The sequence below is a fragment of the Myxocyprinus asiaticus genome, chromosome 12, assembly GCF_019703515.2.
Source record: "Myxocyprinus asiaticus isolate MX2 ecotype Aquarium Trade chromosome 12, UBuf_Myxa_2, whole genome shotgun sequence".
Classification (NCBI taxonomy): domain Eukaryota; kingdom Metazoa; phylum Chordata; class Actinopteri; order Cypriniformes; family Catostomidae; genus Myxocyprinus; species Myxocyprinus asiaticus.
Window position 1 is genome coordinate 35269232 of NC_059355.1, and position 20709 is coordinate 35289940.

Sequence of the window (20709 nt, forward strand, 5' to 3'; positions counted from 1 at the left end):
GGTTTTCGAAGAAATATAAAGTTTGGTATCGTTGGCATAACAGTGGAAACGTATTCCACGATTCCTGATAATATCTCCCAGGGGAAGCATATATAAGGAGAAAAGCAGAGGCCCTAAAACTGATCCCTGTGGCACTCCGTACTTTTATTTGATTTGACAATTCCTTGTTTGCACAGACAAAGTTGTAGCGGTCTGCTAAATAGGACCTGAACTATGCTAAATCCACAAATGCCAACATAATTCTCAAGCCTATTCAAGTGTATGTCGTGGTCTATGCTGTCGAAGGCAGCAATTAGATCTAAAAGCACTAGAAGAGAAATGCAGCCGCGATCAGATAATGAGAGCAAGTCATTTGTAACTCTTAAGTGCAATCTTTGTACTGTGATGGGGCCTAAATCCTGACTGAAAGTGTTCATATATACTATTTCTCTGTAGAAATGAACATAGTTGGGAGGACACTACCTTTTCTAGTATTTTCGACATAAATGGGAGATTTGAAATTGGTCTATAATTAGCCAGTTCTCCAGGATCAAGCTGTGGCTTCTTAATAAGTGATTTGATAACAGTCATTTTAAAGTTTCTTGGGACATTGTCCTAAGGATAGCGAGGAGTTAATAATATTAAGAAGAGGTTCTGAGATTACAGGGAATACCTCTGTTAAGTGCTTAATTGGTATTGGATCTAAAATACATGTTGTAGCTTTTGATGTTTCAATAAGTTTTGTTAGCTCTTCATGACCTATGACAGCGAAGGATTGAAGTTGCTCGTGAGGAAAATTAAGACACTGTTTTCTGAGGTACTTCTACAGACAATTGCATAATTCCAATTTTATTTCTGATGATTTCAATTTTATCAGTAAAGAAATTCATTAAGTCTTTACTATTGTGCTGCAACAGAATATCTGGTTCAGTCGAGGCTTTATTCCTAACCAATTTAGCCACAGTACTGAATAAACATCTAGGATTGTTGTGGTAATTTTCTATGAGTTTGCTAAAATATGCTGACCTGGCAGCTTTTAGTGCCTGTTTGTAGCTACAGACACTATCCTTCCATGCACCGCGAAATACCTCTAATTTTGTAATCTTCCACTTGCACCTCATTTTCCGAGCTGCTCTCTTGAGAGCATGAGTGTGATCATTGTACCATGATGCGGGGCTTTTTTCTTTAATTTTCTTTAATCAAAGGGAGGCGACACTATCAAGAGTGCTAGAGAAGACTATTTATATTTTCTGTTATTACATAAAGCTCTTCTAGACTTTTTGGTTTACTGAGTATATGAGATAATTCTGGAAGATTATAAGTGAAGCTATCTTTAGTGGTCGAAAGAATAGTTCTACCTGATCGATAGCATGGTGTAGATTGAGTAACATTAGCTGATCGCAGCATACAAGAGACGAGGTAATGATCTGAGATGTCATCGCTCTGCGGCAGAATTTCTATAGTTACAACATCAACTCCATTTGACAGAATTAAATCTAGCGTATGATTATGGCCTGTCCTGTCACATTTTGTCTGAATCCAAGAGAGTTGAGAATATCGATAAATGCTAATCCCAATGTGTCATTTTCATTATCTATGTGAATGTGAAGTCACCAACAATTAAAGCTCTATCCACAGTAACTACTAGATCTGATAGAAAATTTGCTAATTCACCAAGGAAATCAGAATTCGGCCCAGGTGATCTATATACTGTAGCAAGGGCAAAAGACGAAAGAGATTTTTTTTTTTTTTTTATCTGATGGTGTCAAATTAAGCATTATTAGTTCAAAAGACTTAAACTTCTTAAGCCATATGATTGCTTTGAGAAACATACCGTTATGAGATTTAATTCTTTATTCACTGAAAATCTACCCCACCGTTGTTGCTCTCAAACGACATCAAATGCCACTGGTTTGTGCATGTAGTTTGACCAATCTTGTGTTTACAGACAAAAGAAAATAATATGGGTTTCAAATAACATGAGGGTAGATAATTAATAGAATTTTAATTTGTGGGTGAACTATTCCTAAAATTTCTGTCTATTCTATTGAGTGTATTAGTTTGGATGATGAGTCTACATAAATCTACAACAAATATTTAATCTCCATATTTCTCTGTCTCTTTCCCCAGGTGCTGATCCCAATCTCGCTCTTTGTCTCCATTGAAATAGTAAAGATATGCCAAGTGTACTTTATCCATCAGGACATGGAGCTGTATGATGAGGAGACAGATTCTCACCTGCAGTGCAGGGCTCTGAACATCACTGAAGATCTGGGCCAGATGCAGTACATCTTCTCTGACAAGACTGGCACGCTCACAGAAAACAAGATGGTGTTCCGGCGTTGTACTGTGGCAGGAGTGGAGTACTCGCATGATGCCAATGGTTAGGATACAAACAGCTTGGAGTGCCAGCCTAAGGGCCATAGTGTTGCAATGCGACGAAATGATTAGGACCTTGTATTAGGACAAATAATATTTTGTTATATTGAACATCTAGTCAATATATTGACTCCGAAGATCTGCTTAAATATTATGGTTTATCTTGTTGTCTCCTTTTGCAGCCTTTACCAGTTTCATACAAATAACCCTTTCCAAACATGGTGTCTCAAAATCAAAGATTCTCATGAAAAAATTTAACCAAAGACTTTGGGTCATCTATTCAAACATGGTGTTTATCCCAAATAGAGCCTAAAACTTCTAACTGAGTGTCTCTCCCACAGCGAGAAGGCTTGCTATGTACCAGGAGGTAGACTCTGAGGAGGAGGACTGTACATCTCATGGTGGAACCCTCCCACGTAGGGACAGTGTCGCCAGTCACCAGAGCGGAAAAGTGGTGTTGCGATCACAGAGCACCAAATCTCACCGTCGCACCGGGAGCAGAGCAGAAGCCAAACGGGCCAGCATTCTATCCAAACACACCGCCTTCAGCAGCCCCATGGTTAGCCAGCACTTTGACGCTGCACTATACTATCACCCTAGACTTAATGTACAACCAAGTAATACAATGCTTAATGAGATTTTCCATATGAAACATATATCATTGGTTTGACAGGAGAAGGACATTACCCCGGATCCTCAGCTCATGGATAAGGTGAATGAGTGTAGCTGTCAGATGGAGTTCATGCGTTTCCACAGTCAGCCCCTGAACAAGATTCCCCCTGACCTGTGTGACGTCTTTGACTTTTTCATCGCCCTCACCATCTGCAACACTGTTGTTGTGTCCTCGCCCAATCAACCCCGGCAGAAGGTAAGCAGACTTAGAAATGGAACTAGCTGGAACAAAACGGTACACAACAGCAGTAATAGGTCCGGTGCTGGATCCAAGATGCAATATGGTGAGAAAGTGTTAAAGCAACATGAATCGACATGCACAATCTATTTTACTTTAATGTGACATATGTCTGAGTAGGGATGTAACGGTTTCACAGGTTCACAGGAGACCTCGGTTTTAAAACAGACAGTAAATAATGAATCAAATGAATACTCATTTATTTTTCAGTAGGTATGTTTAGAATCAAACAAAATTACAAAAGCAACCAATTACTGAATCTGTTAACATGGGCTTTAATCATTACAAATTATTAGTTGTATTTTTTTGTTTATTTGTAAATTCAATTTCATAATTAAAAACATATTTTTATGTAGTGTGGCATACAATTAAATTGCATTAGGGACCATGCTTTTTTTTTTTTTTTGACTAAAGATAACTAAGGGCCCTATTTTAAAATGACTTAAAAAAGATTACTTATACTTTAAGTCATAAGCACAAAGTCAATATGTATGGCCATGAAGTTTTGGTATTTTCGTGCAAGTATGCGTTTAGTCTAGGCTTGTGTGGGTTTGGCGAAATTTTGCGTGCAAGGCGCTAATGGGCTGGGTCGGGTGCAATTTAATTAGGAGATTCTTCTCCTTTTATTGCACTGTTTGCTTCCTGATATATAGTCCATTCCCTGTCAAACACCAGTGATATAAACAAAGACAGCATATTCATACGAAGTTGGTATTGTAAATGGACTATGCAATGAATTAGAAGAATAGAAATATTTCTATGACAGTGACGCATAGAAAATGTGATTCTCATCAGGATTTGGACGTGGATGTACGTTCCATTAAATTAAAGGGAATAAGTATTATTAATCATTTCCATCTACTGACACACAAATCATGGCTATTATTAACAGTGAATGTTCAACCGGTCGAACACGAAGAAATTAGACCAAAAATATTTCTAAATTCGAATTACACTTAAAACTACACAAAAATATAATCAAAATAACAAAGTGGTCAAAGAAATCATACCAAATCCAACAATTTTACCCTAATCTCCAACTTCTTCCACTGGCCCCTTTTGCAGTAACTTCAAAAAGACAACAGGTGGAATAATACCAATACAATTTCTATCATAAATACAACTGTAAATATAAACATAATAATAATATTTGAAAAATACCCATGACCTGGGTATCTAATACCCATAGATAGTTTAACAGAAATCTCATACATTTTTAATTCATAAAACGGCTATTGTGAGGGATATAATTTGATGTTCCACAATATTTTCAGAGTTTGGACATTATCTTTACTAGCAACTACTGGTGGAATCTCCAAACTGCAAATGTAGGAACTGAATTTAGACTTTGCGCATAAAACAGACCTGCTTTTGAAACACCTTAGCGCAATGACCGATTTATGACAAATAGCAAATTGCGCTTTGTGCCACTTCATTAACATACAATACACCTACAGTTTGCGCGCATACACCCAGAGATAGTGCAAACACTCCCATGAGTGTTCATTGCGCATAGTGCTATGCTTTGCGCAATAATGAAAAATAGAGCCCTAAATGTCAAACCGCTTATAATATTAGCAATGTACCTTAATACTGTGATACCGTAAAACTGTTATATTTTTTATGAATATTTAGGATAAATTGATTTATCTGGTATTGAATGGATCATGAAAAGTGGTGTGTCATACCAGAATTTGCAGTCAATTGTGAAGGATTTTTTTTTTCTTTTTTTTTTTTAGACCAAAAGAAAGGCAAACGTGTTGTATGACAGTCAGATTTCATGTTGACTTACTGTAAATAATGTATTAAATTCAGCTATAGCGACTCTCAGCTGATATGCATCACTAACAGCTGTAGAAATCAGACACTGATAGCTGAAAGATTTATCTCACAACTACTGAAGTAGCTTATTCAGGGTTTTGAGTTGCACAAATCTCCATGTGGGCCATGGTGTCCTTGCTGCAGTTAACTTCCTGTGGTGGTCTAAGAGCAACTTCCTGTTTCTGTGTTTAAATCTGGGTGTGACTTTCTTGCACAATGTCTAATCCTGACTCTCTTTGCTGGTTAATGCTGTGAGATGCCCCCAAACCCACCCTGCCTCATTTTTAGTGGATTGATTGCAGTTAGTTACCCTCAAGGCACAGGTTCCCCCAGAGTAACAGGTGTAGTTCATCAAAATAACTATGGACATGTTCCTCTAAGCTTGACATCCAGAAATGTCCATGTGTATATACTCATTATAAACAACGGTATATCTTGAGTTCTATAAATAAAAACCGAACGATCTTATTTTTGTTAAAGTTCTTGAAAAGCTTATGCCATCTTTCTTAAAAAGAAATACCACTTAGTTTGATCATTTGTTCTCTAAAGCAATTGCATACATGCATTTTTAAATCTGGCTAAAGTGGTCAAATACTTTTTGGGACCACTGTGTCGTACAAAAAAAAAAAATGTTGTAGCCTATGTGGAATCATTTGAAAATCAACCTTCCACTTAGGCTGATTAAAACAGTATTAAAACAACTGCTGCATGACTTATTAACTGTACAATGATGTACAAATATATTTAAGGATTTGTTTTCACTTTTTCTTTACCAAGGTGCGTCGATACGAGTTGAAGTCTCCAGTGAAGACCATAGAGGACTTTATCAAACGCTTCACCCCGAGTCGCCTGACCTCTGGCTCCAACAGCAGCAGCTCCTCCAGCTTGGCTACCAACCGTTCCTCCTCTCACAGGGTGGGCTCCAGCATGCTGTCCTCCCCCTCGGCCGAGGGCACGCTCTCCAAGCTGAACGGAGAGAAGCCTCCAGATCGTAACCTGCAGCATGCCTTCAGCCCCGTCCCACCCAACTACGATAAAACAAAAGCCCTGGCTCCCGATGAGTGCGAGCTCAGATTTGAGGCAGAGTCACCAGACGAGGCAGCACTAGTTTACGCAGCCCGGGCCTATAAGTGTGCTCTGATTGGTCGTTTACCCGATCAGGTGACTGTGGAGCTTCCACACTTGGGTAAACTAAGCTTTGAGCTGTTACACATACTTGGGTTTGACTCCACAAGAAAGAGGATGTCGGTGGTGGTCAAGCACCCCCTAACTGAGCAAATCACAGTCTACACCAAAGGTGCTGATTCGGTCATCATGGATTTGATCAGACCGGCCACAGGTACACTTGCACTAATGAGCACCTTACTCCCTCATCTTTATCTCTTGTGGGTGCCTGTGGTAACAATGGGTGGGCACAGAAACAAATTATCTGAAAATATAATTATTTTTCTTGACATTCAACTGAAAAGTTATATATATATATATATATATATATATATATATATATTTCAGACATTCTGTTGTATCTTTTTATTTTAAATGAACCAAAAGGATAACAAATGATTGATAAGTCTTAATTAAATTGAACCTGAGTTGAAAACAAATGACCCAAAACAATAAAACTAATAGGATGACGCACATTTAAATTAATGGAAATTAACTGATATACGCACACCTGTGAATGCACATTATTTGAATTCTGTTTTAATGCATTAAGTTGTGATGTTGCTTGGCAACCTTAAACAACTAAACTCCACTTTACGTTACACCCCTTAAAAACAAGTTCTTTCTTATCTTGACTTATTCGGGACATGTCCTGCTCTGTATTTTCACATTACTTTGAAATTACTTTTCGCTGCCTTTAATTGTAGCAGATACCGTAAGGGTTGACATATTTTGACTGCTGTACATATAAACTGTCATACATCCTGCCTCAACTCTTATACTCTCAACTGTTTCCTATCCAGTAAAAAATTATAAATATATTATGAATGAATGCAACTTTAAAAGTGACTGTCTATTTATTATAACAAACATTTTTTAATGCTATTGAAACTTGAGTGGCAGTTCTGACATTTGAGCCTTGGCCCTATCCATCTTAAACTTGTGAAAGTTCTCTCAAATAGAAAACTCTTCAAAAACGTTCAATAATTTCACAAATATTTCAAATTGATATAACTTGTATTCATTCCTTTTATTATTTTTGAATGTTCCTTTTCCTTATAAATGTCATTTAAACTAACAAATGCCTTGTGTGCTGTCAGATTTTCTCCCATATGAAATGAATAAAATATTCTGTGCTAGTTTATTTTGATATGCAACGTTGATTATGCTTTAAAATGCTTGATCATACTAAAGTTTTAATGAAGTCTGTGTTTTCTTTTCCATGCCCCAGTTAGACAGTTAGACCTACTCTAGCTGAATAAATGGATAATGGCTCACAGCCAAATGGCCGAAAGTCATCTGATTTCTTCAGAATGTGGATGAATAATTTTTTTATATCCACGAAAATGAGAGACAGTATCTACTTCCATCATTCTGATTGAAAGCAGGAATTAGACAGTGTGATTTGTCGGGAAATGTTTTGAATTTTTCAAATCTTTAGAGTTATTACACAGTGTCCTCTGGACTGTTATGTTAGCTATTGATCTGTGTTCATAGTGAGACATTTGAATCCCACATGGACAATCTGTCCCCTTCACCCAAACATCTGCTGGACAGCTTCCAGATTGTTCTTGGCTATTTATGTTGCCAAAGGTTTTAGCAGTGATACAGTATCCTAATGGCATAGGTAAGCTGGCTTGTTAGTATTCCAGGCACTATTAGAGCCACAGTGGCAGTTTTCTCTAATGTTGTGTACATAAATGACTGTACAGAAGTAGTGCATACACAGCCCAGCTCATATTTTCGGTGAAGCATGTCAATTCTTGTGGTTATGCGTTAGAGTAGTTGATGTGTGTGGATGTTTCTGCTTGTAAAGAAGCAGTTTCTGGTTAATTTGTGCATGTCATACAAAGTTCAAGGGCATATAACTTTGCACAGACACGACTAGTAAGTGATATTAGCAAATTAATTTCATATTAACACATTGAAGCTGTGCTTTTGAAATAGTATGTATTTTAGTGTTTATTCTGGTGCAATTACTTCACCATAAACTTCCATTGTAAGTGCATTACTGTTAAAACGTTTTTTTGACTTGTTTTAGGAGTCAAAATAATTTACTTGTAACATTCCTGGTAATAGACAGCTTTTCTGTTGAAAGTAGAGACAATAATGACCACAGAATAATCATAGAATAATTCATAATGCTCTGCCTAAAAGAAATGCAGTTTCCATCATTTAATCAGCTCAGATATCAAAAGCAAGTCCATTGGGCTGCTTTTGCTTTTCTGTGCATGCTTTTGCTCTCAGTATTTGTCCATTTGAGCCATCAAAACTGACAGATCTGCATATTAATAAAAAGGAGGGAAAAAAAATCTTGGTCTGTTGTTAAAAGGGCAACCTGTTACATTATAAGGTGGGATTTAGATTTTTTAAAAGTGCAGGTTTTGCACTTTTTTTTTTTTTTTTTTTTTTTTTTTTGTCTAAAGTTATGTCTTTTGTCTACATTTTGCTTTATGGACTTATATTATTATATAATAGATTTGATTAGATTAGATTGCTATACCAACTAAGCTAAAGTAGCACAGTTCTAGTGTTGTAATAAATATTTAAGTGTTATTAGAAGTTATTTCCTCTGCCATGTGTTTAGTTGGTGTCTGGCCTTTGTCTCGCAAAGAACCTTGGACTTCTTTGTGCACATAGACACAAATAGTTTATATTCCTGTACTTGTGGATCCAGAGCGCTCTTCACCTTTGGGTGTGGACTCCCAATTAACACAGCATACCTATAGAAGGTACAATAGCTCATTTCAGAAACCGTAGGAGATTTGCCGCTTGTTTAATGACACAATGCACAGAAACAGAATGAATGTGCCAGTCTGAGTCTCGCAGCTTTCACATTTTTTGCTAATGAATAATTACATTATGCTGTAATGACCAGACATCCAGAATGTTCTTGAATGTGCTTCAGTACAAATTATGTGGAAAGGATTTGTCTGTGTTTTGCTTTTGAGAATGAGTCATTTCCATTTTTCATTATAATTGTGAAGCTAGTGTGAAATTTTTGTTTTGGGAGTAAACTTCTCTTGTTAAATTTTCAGGCTGAAGTAAGAAGGCTGAGTTAAGAATTTAAATACCCTCAGAAGCATCGAAGCATTAGTCTCTGGAAAAACAGGTCCGGTTGTCCCACAGTCGCAGTGAAGGTGGTGATGAATCATTTGGTGAAAATGTGAGGCTTAGCACTCCTGCCCCCTCATCTTGGCTGATGGTCTTCTGCTTTGGGAAGCGATCATCCCAAACAGTTTCTCTGCCAGGAAGCAATACACTGAGCAATAAGACAGGAGCAATAACCCTCAAAATGCTCTATGGTCCGATTACCCTGTCAAACAGTCTGCCATCATGATTAAATCTAACGGCCTTGTTGAGGAAGCCAATGGCAACATAGAGTCAACCTTGACGAGGCTGGAGTCATTAGTTTAGGCTTTGTGTTTGTCACTTGTGTGTGTATGTGTGCACGTAACATTAGTTTAATAAAGCAGCAGAGCGCAGTGCCCGTCCAGTTTTTCAGTCTTGGTTCTGGAAGTGTTTTTTTTTTTCTATTATTTTTGTTTTAATAGGAATTTCATAAAATCCTTCATAAAAGAGTTCTAAGCCATGAACCAAACCAACCAGCTCTGAGGTGAATCACAATATTACAAACTTAGATTTGAAGCAAACAATTCTTTTAAAATTGGACAAAAAGACAAAGGTAAAAGACTGCACTTCATGTGTTTCACAAGGAAACACGCTACAATCCCATGTAGTGTTGTAAATTAATTTAATTAATATCTATGGAAAAAATATAAAAATAATTTAAAGTTGTTGATTATAAGTTTATAAGCAATGTATTTTAAGTTTATTGCAAATTATTCATGTATATACAAATATATAAATAGTTTCGGAGTGTGGAGACTGATTATTGGCAGCGATTCTCTTGATTGGTAGATCTTCTTTGTCATTCATTCATTGTCATGGGTTGTGTAGTTATTCACCACAAATTCAGCTATTAAACATGATTTTTTTAAACAAAGTTAATTAAATAACATGAATTAATGGTGTCAACAGAAGCATATAGGCACACCATTGAAAAACAATCTTGGAGCTCATAGTATGTCTGTTTTTAAAGGTTTATTTTTTTATAATGAAAAATAAATTCCCTTATGGAAAAATGAATGGGATTTTTATTTCTGAAACCATATTGTTGTGCTCTATAAGCCAAGAGAGGCCCATGCATTGTAGGGATTTTACCCAGATAAGGGATGTTCTTGGGCACAGTGCAAAGCAGAGTCCAATAGCTTATTGCTTTTTCTAAAACAGCGGCATTAACAATATGATAAAGATACATCTTTAAACAGTCAAATTTATTATTAATACAAATTTGAATAATGTAATGTATAAAGTTATACAGTATACAGTAGTTAATTATCCCAGCTGTAGACTGTTTGATGTTGTCAAACAGTGTAGCAACTTGGCACATTAATGTAATGTGCCATCACAGGTGTGCGTTTATAGTAATTTTACGATGGCTTAGAACATGTCTCATCCAATCAGAATTTTGATTCAAACTAATCGTTTCATGATAAATCTTACAATTTAAGTGTTATAATGTTCTGAGGAATTACCTAATTGTCTCTTTGGTTTTATCTTGTGTTGTCTTATTACAGATGATGTCAAAGGAAAACGACAAAGGAAAGTCTTGTATAAAACGCAAAACTACTTAAATCTCTACGCCGCAGATGGTCTGAGAACTCTCTGTATCGCCAAAAAGGTAACAGATTAACTTTGTCTCTTAGTACCAATGAATGGCATTTTTATTATTACATTTACATTTTTGGATGGGAAGAAAAGTTGTTTTTGCAAAGATGGTTTACAAGTCTGTGAGCTTTTTCCCAGACTGCTGAACTGTGTGACTTCGCAACAACCTCTCTCTTTCTCTGTCTCACTCTTTGCCTCCCCACCACTCTATCTTGCTTCATACCGCATGGACAGAATGCTTTCACTCTATTGTCTCCTGATTCTAGCCAGAGTCTAGTGGCCATATGATGTGATAAGACATGTTTTCTTTCAAATGCTCCCATGGACCTATTGCTGCATCTATTATCATTAACGAGCAGACTTTTAACTAGCAAAACAAGTTTCTCTCTCTCTCTCTCTCTCTCTCTCTCTCCCGCTAACATTTTTGCCCAGCTGTGATCAGATGCTGTCTGCTGTGTGTGTGTGCATGTATATGTGTGTGTGTGTGTGTGTATATATAATATATATATATATATATATATATATATATATATATAACAAACCAATTTATTTCAGCTTTTATTTCTTTCATCACATTCCCAGTGGGTCAGAACATACACTTTGGTAGTATTTGGTAGCATTGCCTTTAAATTGTTTGTACTTGGGTTAAAACATTTTGGGTAGCCTTCCACAAAATTCTCACAATAAGTTTCTGTAATTTTGGCCCATTGCTCCAGACAGAACTGGTGCAACTGAGTCAGGTTTGTAGGCCTCCTTGCTCGCACACACTTTCAGTTCTGCCCACAAATTTTCTATCGGATTGAGGTCAGGGCTTTGTCATGGCCACTCCAGTACCTTGACTTTGCTGTCCTTAAGCCATTTTGCCACAACTTTGGAAGTATGCTTGGGGTCATTGTCCATTTGGAAGATCCATTTACGACCAAGCTTTAACTTTCTGGCTGATGTCTTGAGATGTAGCTTCAATATATCCACATAATTTCACTTCCTCATGATGTCATCTATTTTGTAAAGTACACCAGTCCCTCCTGCAGCAAAGCACCCCCACAACATGATGCTGCCACCCCCATGCTTCACGGTTGGGATGGTGTTCTTCGGTTTGCAAGCCTCACCCTTCAGGCATTTTTTAAATTGCTCCCAAGGATGAACCAGACTTGTGGAGGGCCACAATTTTTCTGAGGTCGTGGCTGATTTATTTTTATTTTCCCATGATGAGTTTGAAGGTAGGCCTTAAAATACATCCACAGGTACACCTCCAGTTCAGTACACCTCCTATCAGAAGCTAATTGTCTACAGACTTGTCATCATTTTCTGGAATTCTCCAAGCTGCTTAAAGGCACAGTTAACACAGTGTATGTAAACTTATGACCCACTGGAATTGTGATGTAGTCAATTAAAAGTGAATCTGTATCTCTGTAAACAATTGTTGGAAAAATCACTTGTGTCATGCACAAAGTAGATGTCCTAAAGGACTTGCCAAAACTATAGTTTGCACAAGTTAAATCTGTGGAGTGGTTAAAAAATTTGTTTTAATGACTTCAACTGAAGTGTATAAACTTCTGACTTCAACTGTATGTGTGTGTGTGTTGTGTGTGTATATGTATATGTGTATATATATATATATATATATATATATATATATACACACACACACATACAGTGCTGTGCAAAAGTTTTAGGCACTTAAGATGTTTCACAAAATCATTTGTCTTAAGATGATTATTTATATCTTCAGCTTTAGTGTGTCAATAGGAAAAATACATTTTAGACTCCCAAACATTACTTTTGCAAATAGAAAAGATTAGAATAGAAGAAAAGGGCACTCTGCAAGAGATGGCATTGCCCCAGACAGAATATCGAGTCAGTCTGGGATTACATGAAGAGTCAGAAGCAATGGAGACAGCCTAAATAGATAGAAGAACTGTGGTGAATTATCCAGGAAGCTTGGTACATCCTATCTGCCAACAACCAAGAAAAACTGTCCAGGTGTACCTAGGAGAATTGAGGCTGTTTTAAAGGCAAAGGTGGCCACACCAAATATTGATTTAGCTTTTTTTTATGTTTACTGGATTTTGTATGATGCTAATTGATAAATGAAAACTATTTATGGCGTTATTTTTTAAGACATCTTCACTATGCAACATTTTTGCCTAAAACTTTTGCACAGTACTGTGTGTGTGTGTGTGTGTGTGTGTGTGTGTATGTGTGTATATATATATATATATATATATATATATATATATATATATATAGATAGATAGGATGGATAGATATGTGTGCTTTTTACTTTTGCCATTCGTCATTAGCACTATTAATAAATAGCCACCTTAACAGACGGGAAGCTTTGAACAGCTTGGGCAGGATTATTTTTCACATGGTTAAGTGTGAATTCATACATACAGTATATGGAGCTGCTTAAAGTTTTACAAGTTTCTGGTATTGTTGTTTTGGTATTTTTCCCATTTATCAGAACTTTTGGCAACTCTTATTTCTTAAAGTCACACTCTTATTAAACATGCTGAGCTGAGGTTTCACCTCAAGCAGTGTGTGGAGTTGTGGCCAGTATCGTGATGTGTGTTTGTGGTGCAGGTCCTCAGTAAGGAGGAGTATGCCAGTTGGCTACAGCACCACCTGGAGGCAGAGACAGCAATACAGAGAAGGGAGGATCTGCTTTTTGAGTCTGCTTTACGCCTAGAGACCAACCTTCACCTATTAGGTAACAACTGTCCCAATTGTTGTAAGGATTCTTAGTTCATCAGAGATGCAACTATCAAAATAATTAGTGGTGCTTGCTGAGGGTCAAGGATGTCCTAAACCGTTTTCAATTTTGAGGAGCAGGATTTTGGACCAATAAGATTTCACAGTGGGTGTGCCGTTTTGTGTGTAACGATTCCAGTTGGTTGGGACAAAATTCAGATTTACATGAAAGAGAGCTTTTATGTCACTTTATCTTGTCGTGAATGGTTAGGGCACGGTGTATGTATTAAAATTTGGTAACTCGTTCCTCAGTCAACCAGAACACACTAACAGCATAGCACCACACTAAAAACCGCTTGGAACACTCTGTATTCTTCAAAGAAGGCATGTATGTATAAAGTCTTTTATGCATGTTTTTCCAATAGGAGCAACAGGTATTGAGGACAGACTTCAGGACGGGGTTCCAGAGACCATCGCCTCTCTGAGGAAAGCTGGCCTTCAGATCTGGGTGCTGACAGGAGATAAACAAGAGACGGCCATTAACATCGCCTATGCCTGCAAACTGCTGGACCCAGAGGAAGAGATCATCACTCTCAATGCTGACTCACAGGTACACCCAGCATACACTGCTGCAGACATTTTCATCTTTTCCTGCTCCCTCTGATTGCTGACTGAGTGCGGCAGACTCTTGTTAATAATTGTATAATTATGTTGGGCTTCTGAGATTCAGAGGATTCAATTAGTGTAAAAGGGATGTAAGAGGCCTGGCAAGCTAAAGTGAAAATGTAATTACTGTATTGTCTAGGGTTATTGTAATTTTTACTCCTATTTCTGGCTGTTAAGGGAAAGTGTTCTGTTTTACATGCACCGTTACAAATCAGATCTAATTTGTAATTTTCAACATTTTCCCTTCAGAAGGTTTGCATGAAAATGTCACCTTAAAGAAGTTATTTTTCCAGAGTTCTCATGGAGAACCAGAAAATATCAGAATTTTATAATTGCTTTTTCCAGGCCTGGAAAATGCATGGAAATGTAATAAAATCCTAAAAGTGTTGAAAATTTCAATAATATATTTTTTTATAGTTAGGCTGTGCACTAAAATATTAGTGATATATTAGTGATGTCTGATATATATTAAAGGTCGACCGATAGTGGATTTTGCCGACACAATAACTAAGGTGGTGGGAAAGACCGATAACCAATTAATCGGCCGATAGTTTTTTAAATTGATATGTAGAATGTAAAAAAAAAAAGTCTTGTTTTTTCCTTACTATGACGAGCTCAGACATAGAGTCCTAAATGAATAAAATCCCAGATGCAGTTTATTTTTCAACCTAAATCCAAAAAATAACCAGAAAAAATTTAGATTTGGTGCATAACACTGGACTTTTAAGTATAAACAAGCCAAAACAACTGGGACTCTTGTTTAAAAATTACGAAATGATGAAAAAACTATCAGCAACTATCGCCATAGATTTTTGCCAATAACAATAGTTCCAAAAAGCAACTATCGGCATCGATTAATCGGTAAAACCGATATATCGGTCTACCTCATATATATATATATATATATATATATATATATATATATATATATATATATATATATATATATACATACACACACACACACACATACACTAGTGGCCAAAAGTTTGGAATTATGTACATATTTTGCTCTTATTGAAAGAAATTGGTACTTTTATTCACCAAAGTGGCATTCAGCTGATCATAATGTATAGTCAGGACATTAACAACGTGAAAAATTACTGTTACAATTTGAACTTCTTAAACTACTTCAAAGAGTTCTCATCAGCAATGACAGCTTTGCAGATCCTTGGCATTCTAGCTGTCAGTTTGTCCAGATAGCTTCCTGTAGCACTTGCAGTAGATGTGGCTGTCTTGTCGGGCACTTCTCACGCACCTTACAGTCTAGCTGATCCCACAAAAGCTCAATAGTGTTAAAATCCATAACACTCTTTTCCAATTGTCTGTTGTCCAATGTCTGTGTTTCTTTGCCCACTCTAACCTTTTCTTTTTGTTTTTCTGTTTCAAAAGTGGCTTTTTCTTTGCAATTCTTCCCATAAGCCCTGCACCCCTGAGTCTTCTCTTTACTGGTGTACATGAAACTGGTGTTGAGTGGGTAGAATTCAATGAAGCTGTCAGCTGAGGACATGTGAGGCATCTTTTCTCAAACTAGAGACTCTGATGTACTATCCTCTTGTCTAGTTGTACATCTGGCCTTCCACATCTCTTTCTGTCCTTGTTAGAGCCAGTTGTCCTTCGTCTTTGAGGACTGTAGTGAACATCTTTGTATGAAATCTTCAGTTCCCTATCTGTCACTCACTCAATGTTGTGTCGATGTAATGACACTAGGGGTCACTCTTGGGAGCCCCAAACACCTCTGATCTTTGAGAAAAGGCCAATGGGAATTGGCGAGTGGAATTTGCATGCCAATCCCCCAGACATACGGGTATAAAAGGAGCTGGCTCGCACCACTCATTCAGATTTTTTCTTCTGAGCCGAGCGGTTTTCATTCATTGAATTCCACTGCCGTTCCATTCACTCTGCATATGCTGTTGGATATATGCCGCATTTCAGCAGTTACTCCCCCTTGTGCACGAATAAGTGCAGAGAATGCCCCTGGGCGCTTTGACAGCTAAAAAGAGAGAGTATATTCTAAAAGAGTATTTTCCTCTAAAAGAATGGCACTGACGGAGAGCGTCTTTTTTTAAGAAGCCTTTCCGTCTGTGTATAGTTCCTGGTTGCGGTTGTTACCTCTCTGCCTCTTATGGCCACGTTCGCTGCCTCACGTGTCTGGGCTACAGCCACGCTGAGACAGCATTCGTGGATGGCTCATGCTCTCACTCCAGCCGCTCTCCGCCCCGGTCCTTCAACCTACGGGTACCTGGGTGTGATTTGGGGACCCCAATGGGAGTGGTTCCACCGGGTAATCCCCCACGGACCTCCCATTCCCCAGTATGCTCGTTTGCCCCGGTCGAGTTCTGGGATGAGACAGGCGGCTCGCCCCAGGGCGAGTTTGATGTCTCATTCGGGGCTCGAGAGCAGGATGAGCTCTCGATCGCAGCATTGGAGATCGGGCTGATCCAGTTGGACGTGGAGGACTCTACTGGGCTCCCACCTTCAGGTGTGGTTGCCCAGTCTGAGGCCGATGATTGATTGATGATTGGTTTCTGGGCTCAGAGCGCCTCTCACGGCCGTGCCCCACCCCAGTTCCATTCTTCCCGGAGGTGCACGAGGAACTCACAAAGTCGTGGCAGGCAACTTTTACTGCCCAGACCCAACCTCTGAGCTTCTCCGCTCTCACTACCCACAGTACACCTGCACGCCATGGCCCTCCTGCAAGTGCACCAGGCCAAGGCATTGAAAGAGCTGCATGAGGGTAGTGATGCCGGGCGACGAAGGTCAGGGCAGGCGATGTCCACCTTGGCGGTCCAGGAGCACCACCTGTGGCTTAATCTGGTCGAGATGAAGGATGCCGACAAGGTACGCTTCCTTGATGCCCCCATCTCCCAGGCTGGCCTGTTCGACGACACCATCGAGGACTTTGCCTAGCAGTTCTTGGCAGTCAAGAAGCAGACGGAGGCTATCCAACACATCCTGCCCTGGCTCAAGGTCCCGCACCCCATCTGCTCATCGCTAAGGGTGTCCCCCTGCGGTGATGACACCGGCTCCGCCGCAGCCTGGGCCGACTGCCTGGCCCCGACATAGAGCCCCCCATCCCAAGATCCAGCACCAAGAACCCTAGGAAGGCTTCAAAGTGCCCCTGAGACGGGCGACCCAGGGACGAGGAGACCCACTGTAAGCTTGGAAGTGGTGGACAGAACACTCCATCCCCCGGTGGAGGGCCGTGAGGAGAATCTTTTGTTTCCTTTGAATTTGATTTCGCCACATGTCCGAGGGGCTGTGGCACCCACATTTTCAAAGAGAGAGCGGTTTCCTCATTTCCTGGGTCACACAGCTGGTGTTATCACGACAGCCGGGCACCGAATGTTCATGGCAGGCACGGTGCTACGGAAGCGGGTTCCCCGCCTTCGCGTGCCCAGCTGCGGCACACACACACCCATGCTCAGGCGGTTGTGACGAGTCACGAGGACGTTCACCCTTCTCCCCCGTCGCTGACCGGTCCTATGGTGGGCACGCGGAGGGAGGTAAGTGCTTTGACCTTTCTTTCAGCACAGCCATGAGCTCAGGACACGAGGCTCCTCAACATGGCAACTCCTGCTCCGCCCCGCTGCGAGGCCCCACCCGCAGTTACGTCCCCTTGGTGCTCCTCACTCGGAGCTTGGAGGCGTGGCTTGCACTCTCCAATCCGTCGCACTGGCTGGCCAGGACAATCCGACTCGTCTATGCGATTCAGTTCACCAGGCGCCTGCCTGGGTTCAGCGGCGTCTGCTTCACCTTGGTGAGGGGCGAGAACGCCACTGCCCTGCGTGCTGAGATCACGTTCCTTCTGCAGAAGGACACGATAGAGCCTATCCCTCCAGCCAAGATGAAGAAGGGGTTCTACAGCCCCTACTTCATCGTGCCAAAGAAAGGCGGTGGGTTGCGGCCAATCCTGGACCTGCGAGGGCTGAACCGGGCCTTGTACAGACTCCCGTTCAAGATGCTTATGAAGAAGTGCATTCTGTTGTGCGTCCAGTGTCAAGATTGGTTCGTGGCGGCAGACCTGAAGGACGCGTACTTCCACGTCTCGGTTTTACCTCGGCACAGACCCTTTCTGCGGTTCACCTTCGAGGGCTCGGCGTATCAGTATAAGGTCCTCCCCTTCGGTGGTCCTGCTGGGCCGGCGGAGAGCCCCGTTTGAGCCCCTAGAGTCAGTTGAGCTAAAGGCTCTCTCATTGAAGACTGTCCTCCTGACTGCGCTCACATCCAGCAAGAGGGTTGGGGACCTGCAGGCGTTCTCTGTGCGACACCTGCCTGGAGTCTGGTCTGGCATACTCTCACGTGATCTTGAGACCCCGACCAGGCTATGTGCCCAAGGTTCCCATGACCCCTTTTAGGGATCAGGTGGTGAGCCTGCAAGCACTGCCCCAGGAGGAGGCAGACCCAGCCTTGTCATTGCTGTGTCCGGTGCGCGCATAGTGCATCTACTTGGACCGCACGCAGAGCTTTAGATGTTCTGAGCAGCTCTTTGTCTGCTTTGGAGGACAGCAGAAAGGGAGGGCTGTCTCCAAACAGAGGATCGCCCACTGGGTCGTGGATGCCATCATTTTGGTGTACCAGGCCCAGGATGTGCCGCCCCCTTTGGGACTACGAGCACACTCCACTAGGAGTGTGACGGCCTCCTGGGCCTTGACCAACGGCGCCTTTCTAGCAGACATCTGTAGAGCAGCGGGCTGGGCAACACCCAATACCTTTGGGATTTTATAATCTCTGGGTTGAGCCGGTTTCGTCGTGTGTTGTCAGGTACGAACAGTTAAGTATGCGGGGCAGCTGGCGGGGTGTACTGCTTGTGTACAGCGCCTTTCCCCTCCCAGAGGGGAAGACGTGCGCTTTTTTCCCCCATGCGATTTCACGAGTCAGTGAACCCTGGATGTCTATCCTCCTCAGCCCTGTGGCAGGCGAATTTGGCAGAGAAATTTGATGCCAGCTCAGCACGTGCGCTAGAATGCCCTGTACTGGGGTAGGTGCTCCACATCTGCTGGTTACCCGTGGGTAACCCCGTGTGATGTATTTTCCACGGTACAGTTTCCCTGTTGGTAAATCTGCATCTTCTTTGGGCATAGCTCCCTCTGCCACGGTCGCCGTGTTTGTAGAGCTCCTCACCCTCCGGGTAGGACCTACCGCGGGACTTCTTCCACATGCGATACTGCCGGTCAGTAAGTACATGTGATGTATTCTCCACACGTTACCTCCCCTTCGGGCTACCCCCCCCCCCCCCCCCGACGCGGACGCATATGGCCCCAGCTGAATGATTTTCCATTTTTGTGGGAGAAAAAAGAAGAGAAGAGGCCACGGCTGGCACGGCCTGTCCCCACTATGAGTTTGTCTTGTCCCCGGGGTGCGAGGGGCCATACAACACTCGTGGGGCATTGGGGGAGGTTATGTGGGGGCCGGGTGCACTTGCTACAAGGCACACAGTGGTCTGCCTGCACCGCCAGTCCACGTAACACAGTTCAGATGGTTGTGGTGTTTCGTATAGGGACCCCAACGTTGAGTGAGTGACAGATAGGGAACGTCTTGGTTACTGTCGTAACCTCCGTTCCCTGATGGAGGGAACGAGACTTTGTGTCCCTCTTGCCACAATGCTGAGCTACCCGTTGAAATGGCCGGGACCCTGTCTTGGCTCGTCAGCGTAAAACCTGAATGAGTGGTTGCGAGCCAGCTCCTTTTATACCTGTATGTCCAGGGGAGTGGCATGCAAATTCCACTTGCCAATTCCCATTGGCCTTTTCTCAAAGATCAGAGGTGTTTGGGGCTCCCAAGAGCGACCCCTAGTGTCACTACATTAACACGACGTCTCGTTCCCTCCATCAGGGAATGGAGGTTACGACAGTAACCAAGACGTTTTTTTGGCAATTTCAAGCATTGTATAGCCTTCATTCCTCAAAACGCTGATTGACTGGGGAAATTAACCTTTAATTGCCATTTAAACCTGTGTGTGTCACCTTGTGTGTCTGTAACAAGGCTAAACATTCAAGGTTATGTCAACTTTTGATCAGGGCCATTAGGGTGATTTCTGTTATCATTATGATTTAAAAAGGAGCCAAACAACTATGTGATATTAAATGGCTTCATATGATCACTATCCTTAAATAAAAGAATCAATTTCAAAATCAATGCCAAAATTTCACAGGGTGTGCAAACTTTTGAGCACAACTGTTTTAAATATACTTATCAAAAGTAATATTATTTTCTTTATGGGTAAATCTTTTTTTATTTTTTTACAGTGGAAAATGTGACTTTGTTCACCTTCAGAGTGTTTATATAACTCTTTCATATGGTGTTTTACAGAGTTTTGAAAACTTTTCAGAGCAGTGCTCTTAAGGAAAGAAAACCAGTTTAGA

General features: G+C 40.8%; 1 protein-coding gene across 1 annotated transcript in view; it reads left to right on the forward strand.

Annotated features, from left to right (window-relative positions):
* Window positions 1–20709, forward strand: part of LOC127449417 (phospholipid-transporting ATPase VA-like) — a 93743-nt gene that overhangs the window by 43997 nt on the left and 29037 nt on the right. The window contains exons 7-13 of the mRNA XM_051712823.1: window positions 2110–2362; window positions 2700–2917; window positions 3032–3226; window positions 5867–6428; window positions 10894–10997; window positions 13571–13697; window positions 14104–14288. Of these exons, the coding sequence (XP_051568783.1) occupies window positions 2110–2362; window positions 2700–2917; window positions 3032–3226; window positions 5867–6428; window positions 10894–10997; window positions 13571–13697; window positions 14104–14288 (1644 nt within the window). The remainder of the gene's footprint in view (window positions 1–2109; window positions 2363–2699; window positions 2918–3031; window positions 3227–5866; window positions 6429–10893; window positions 10998–13570; window positions 13698–14103; window positions 14289–20709) is intronic.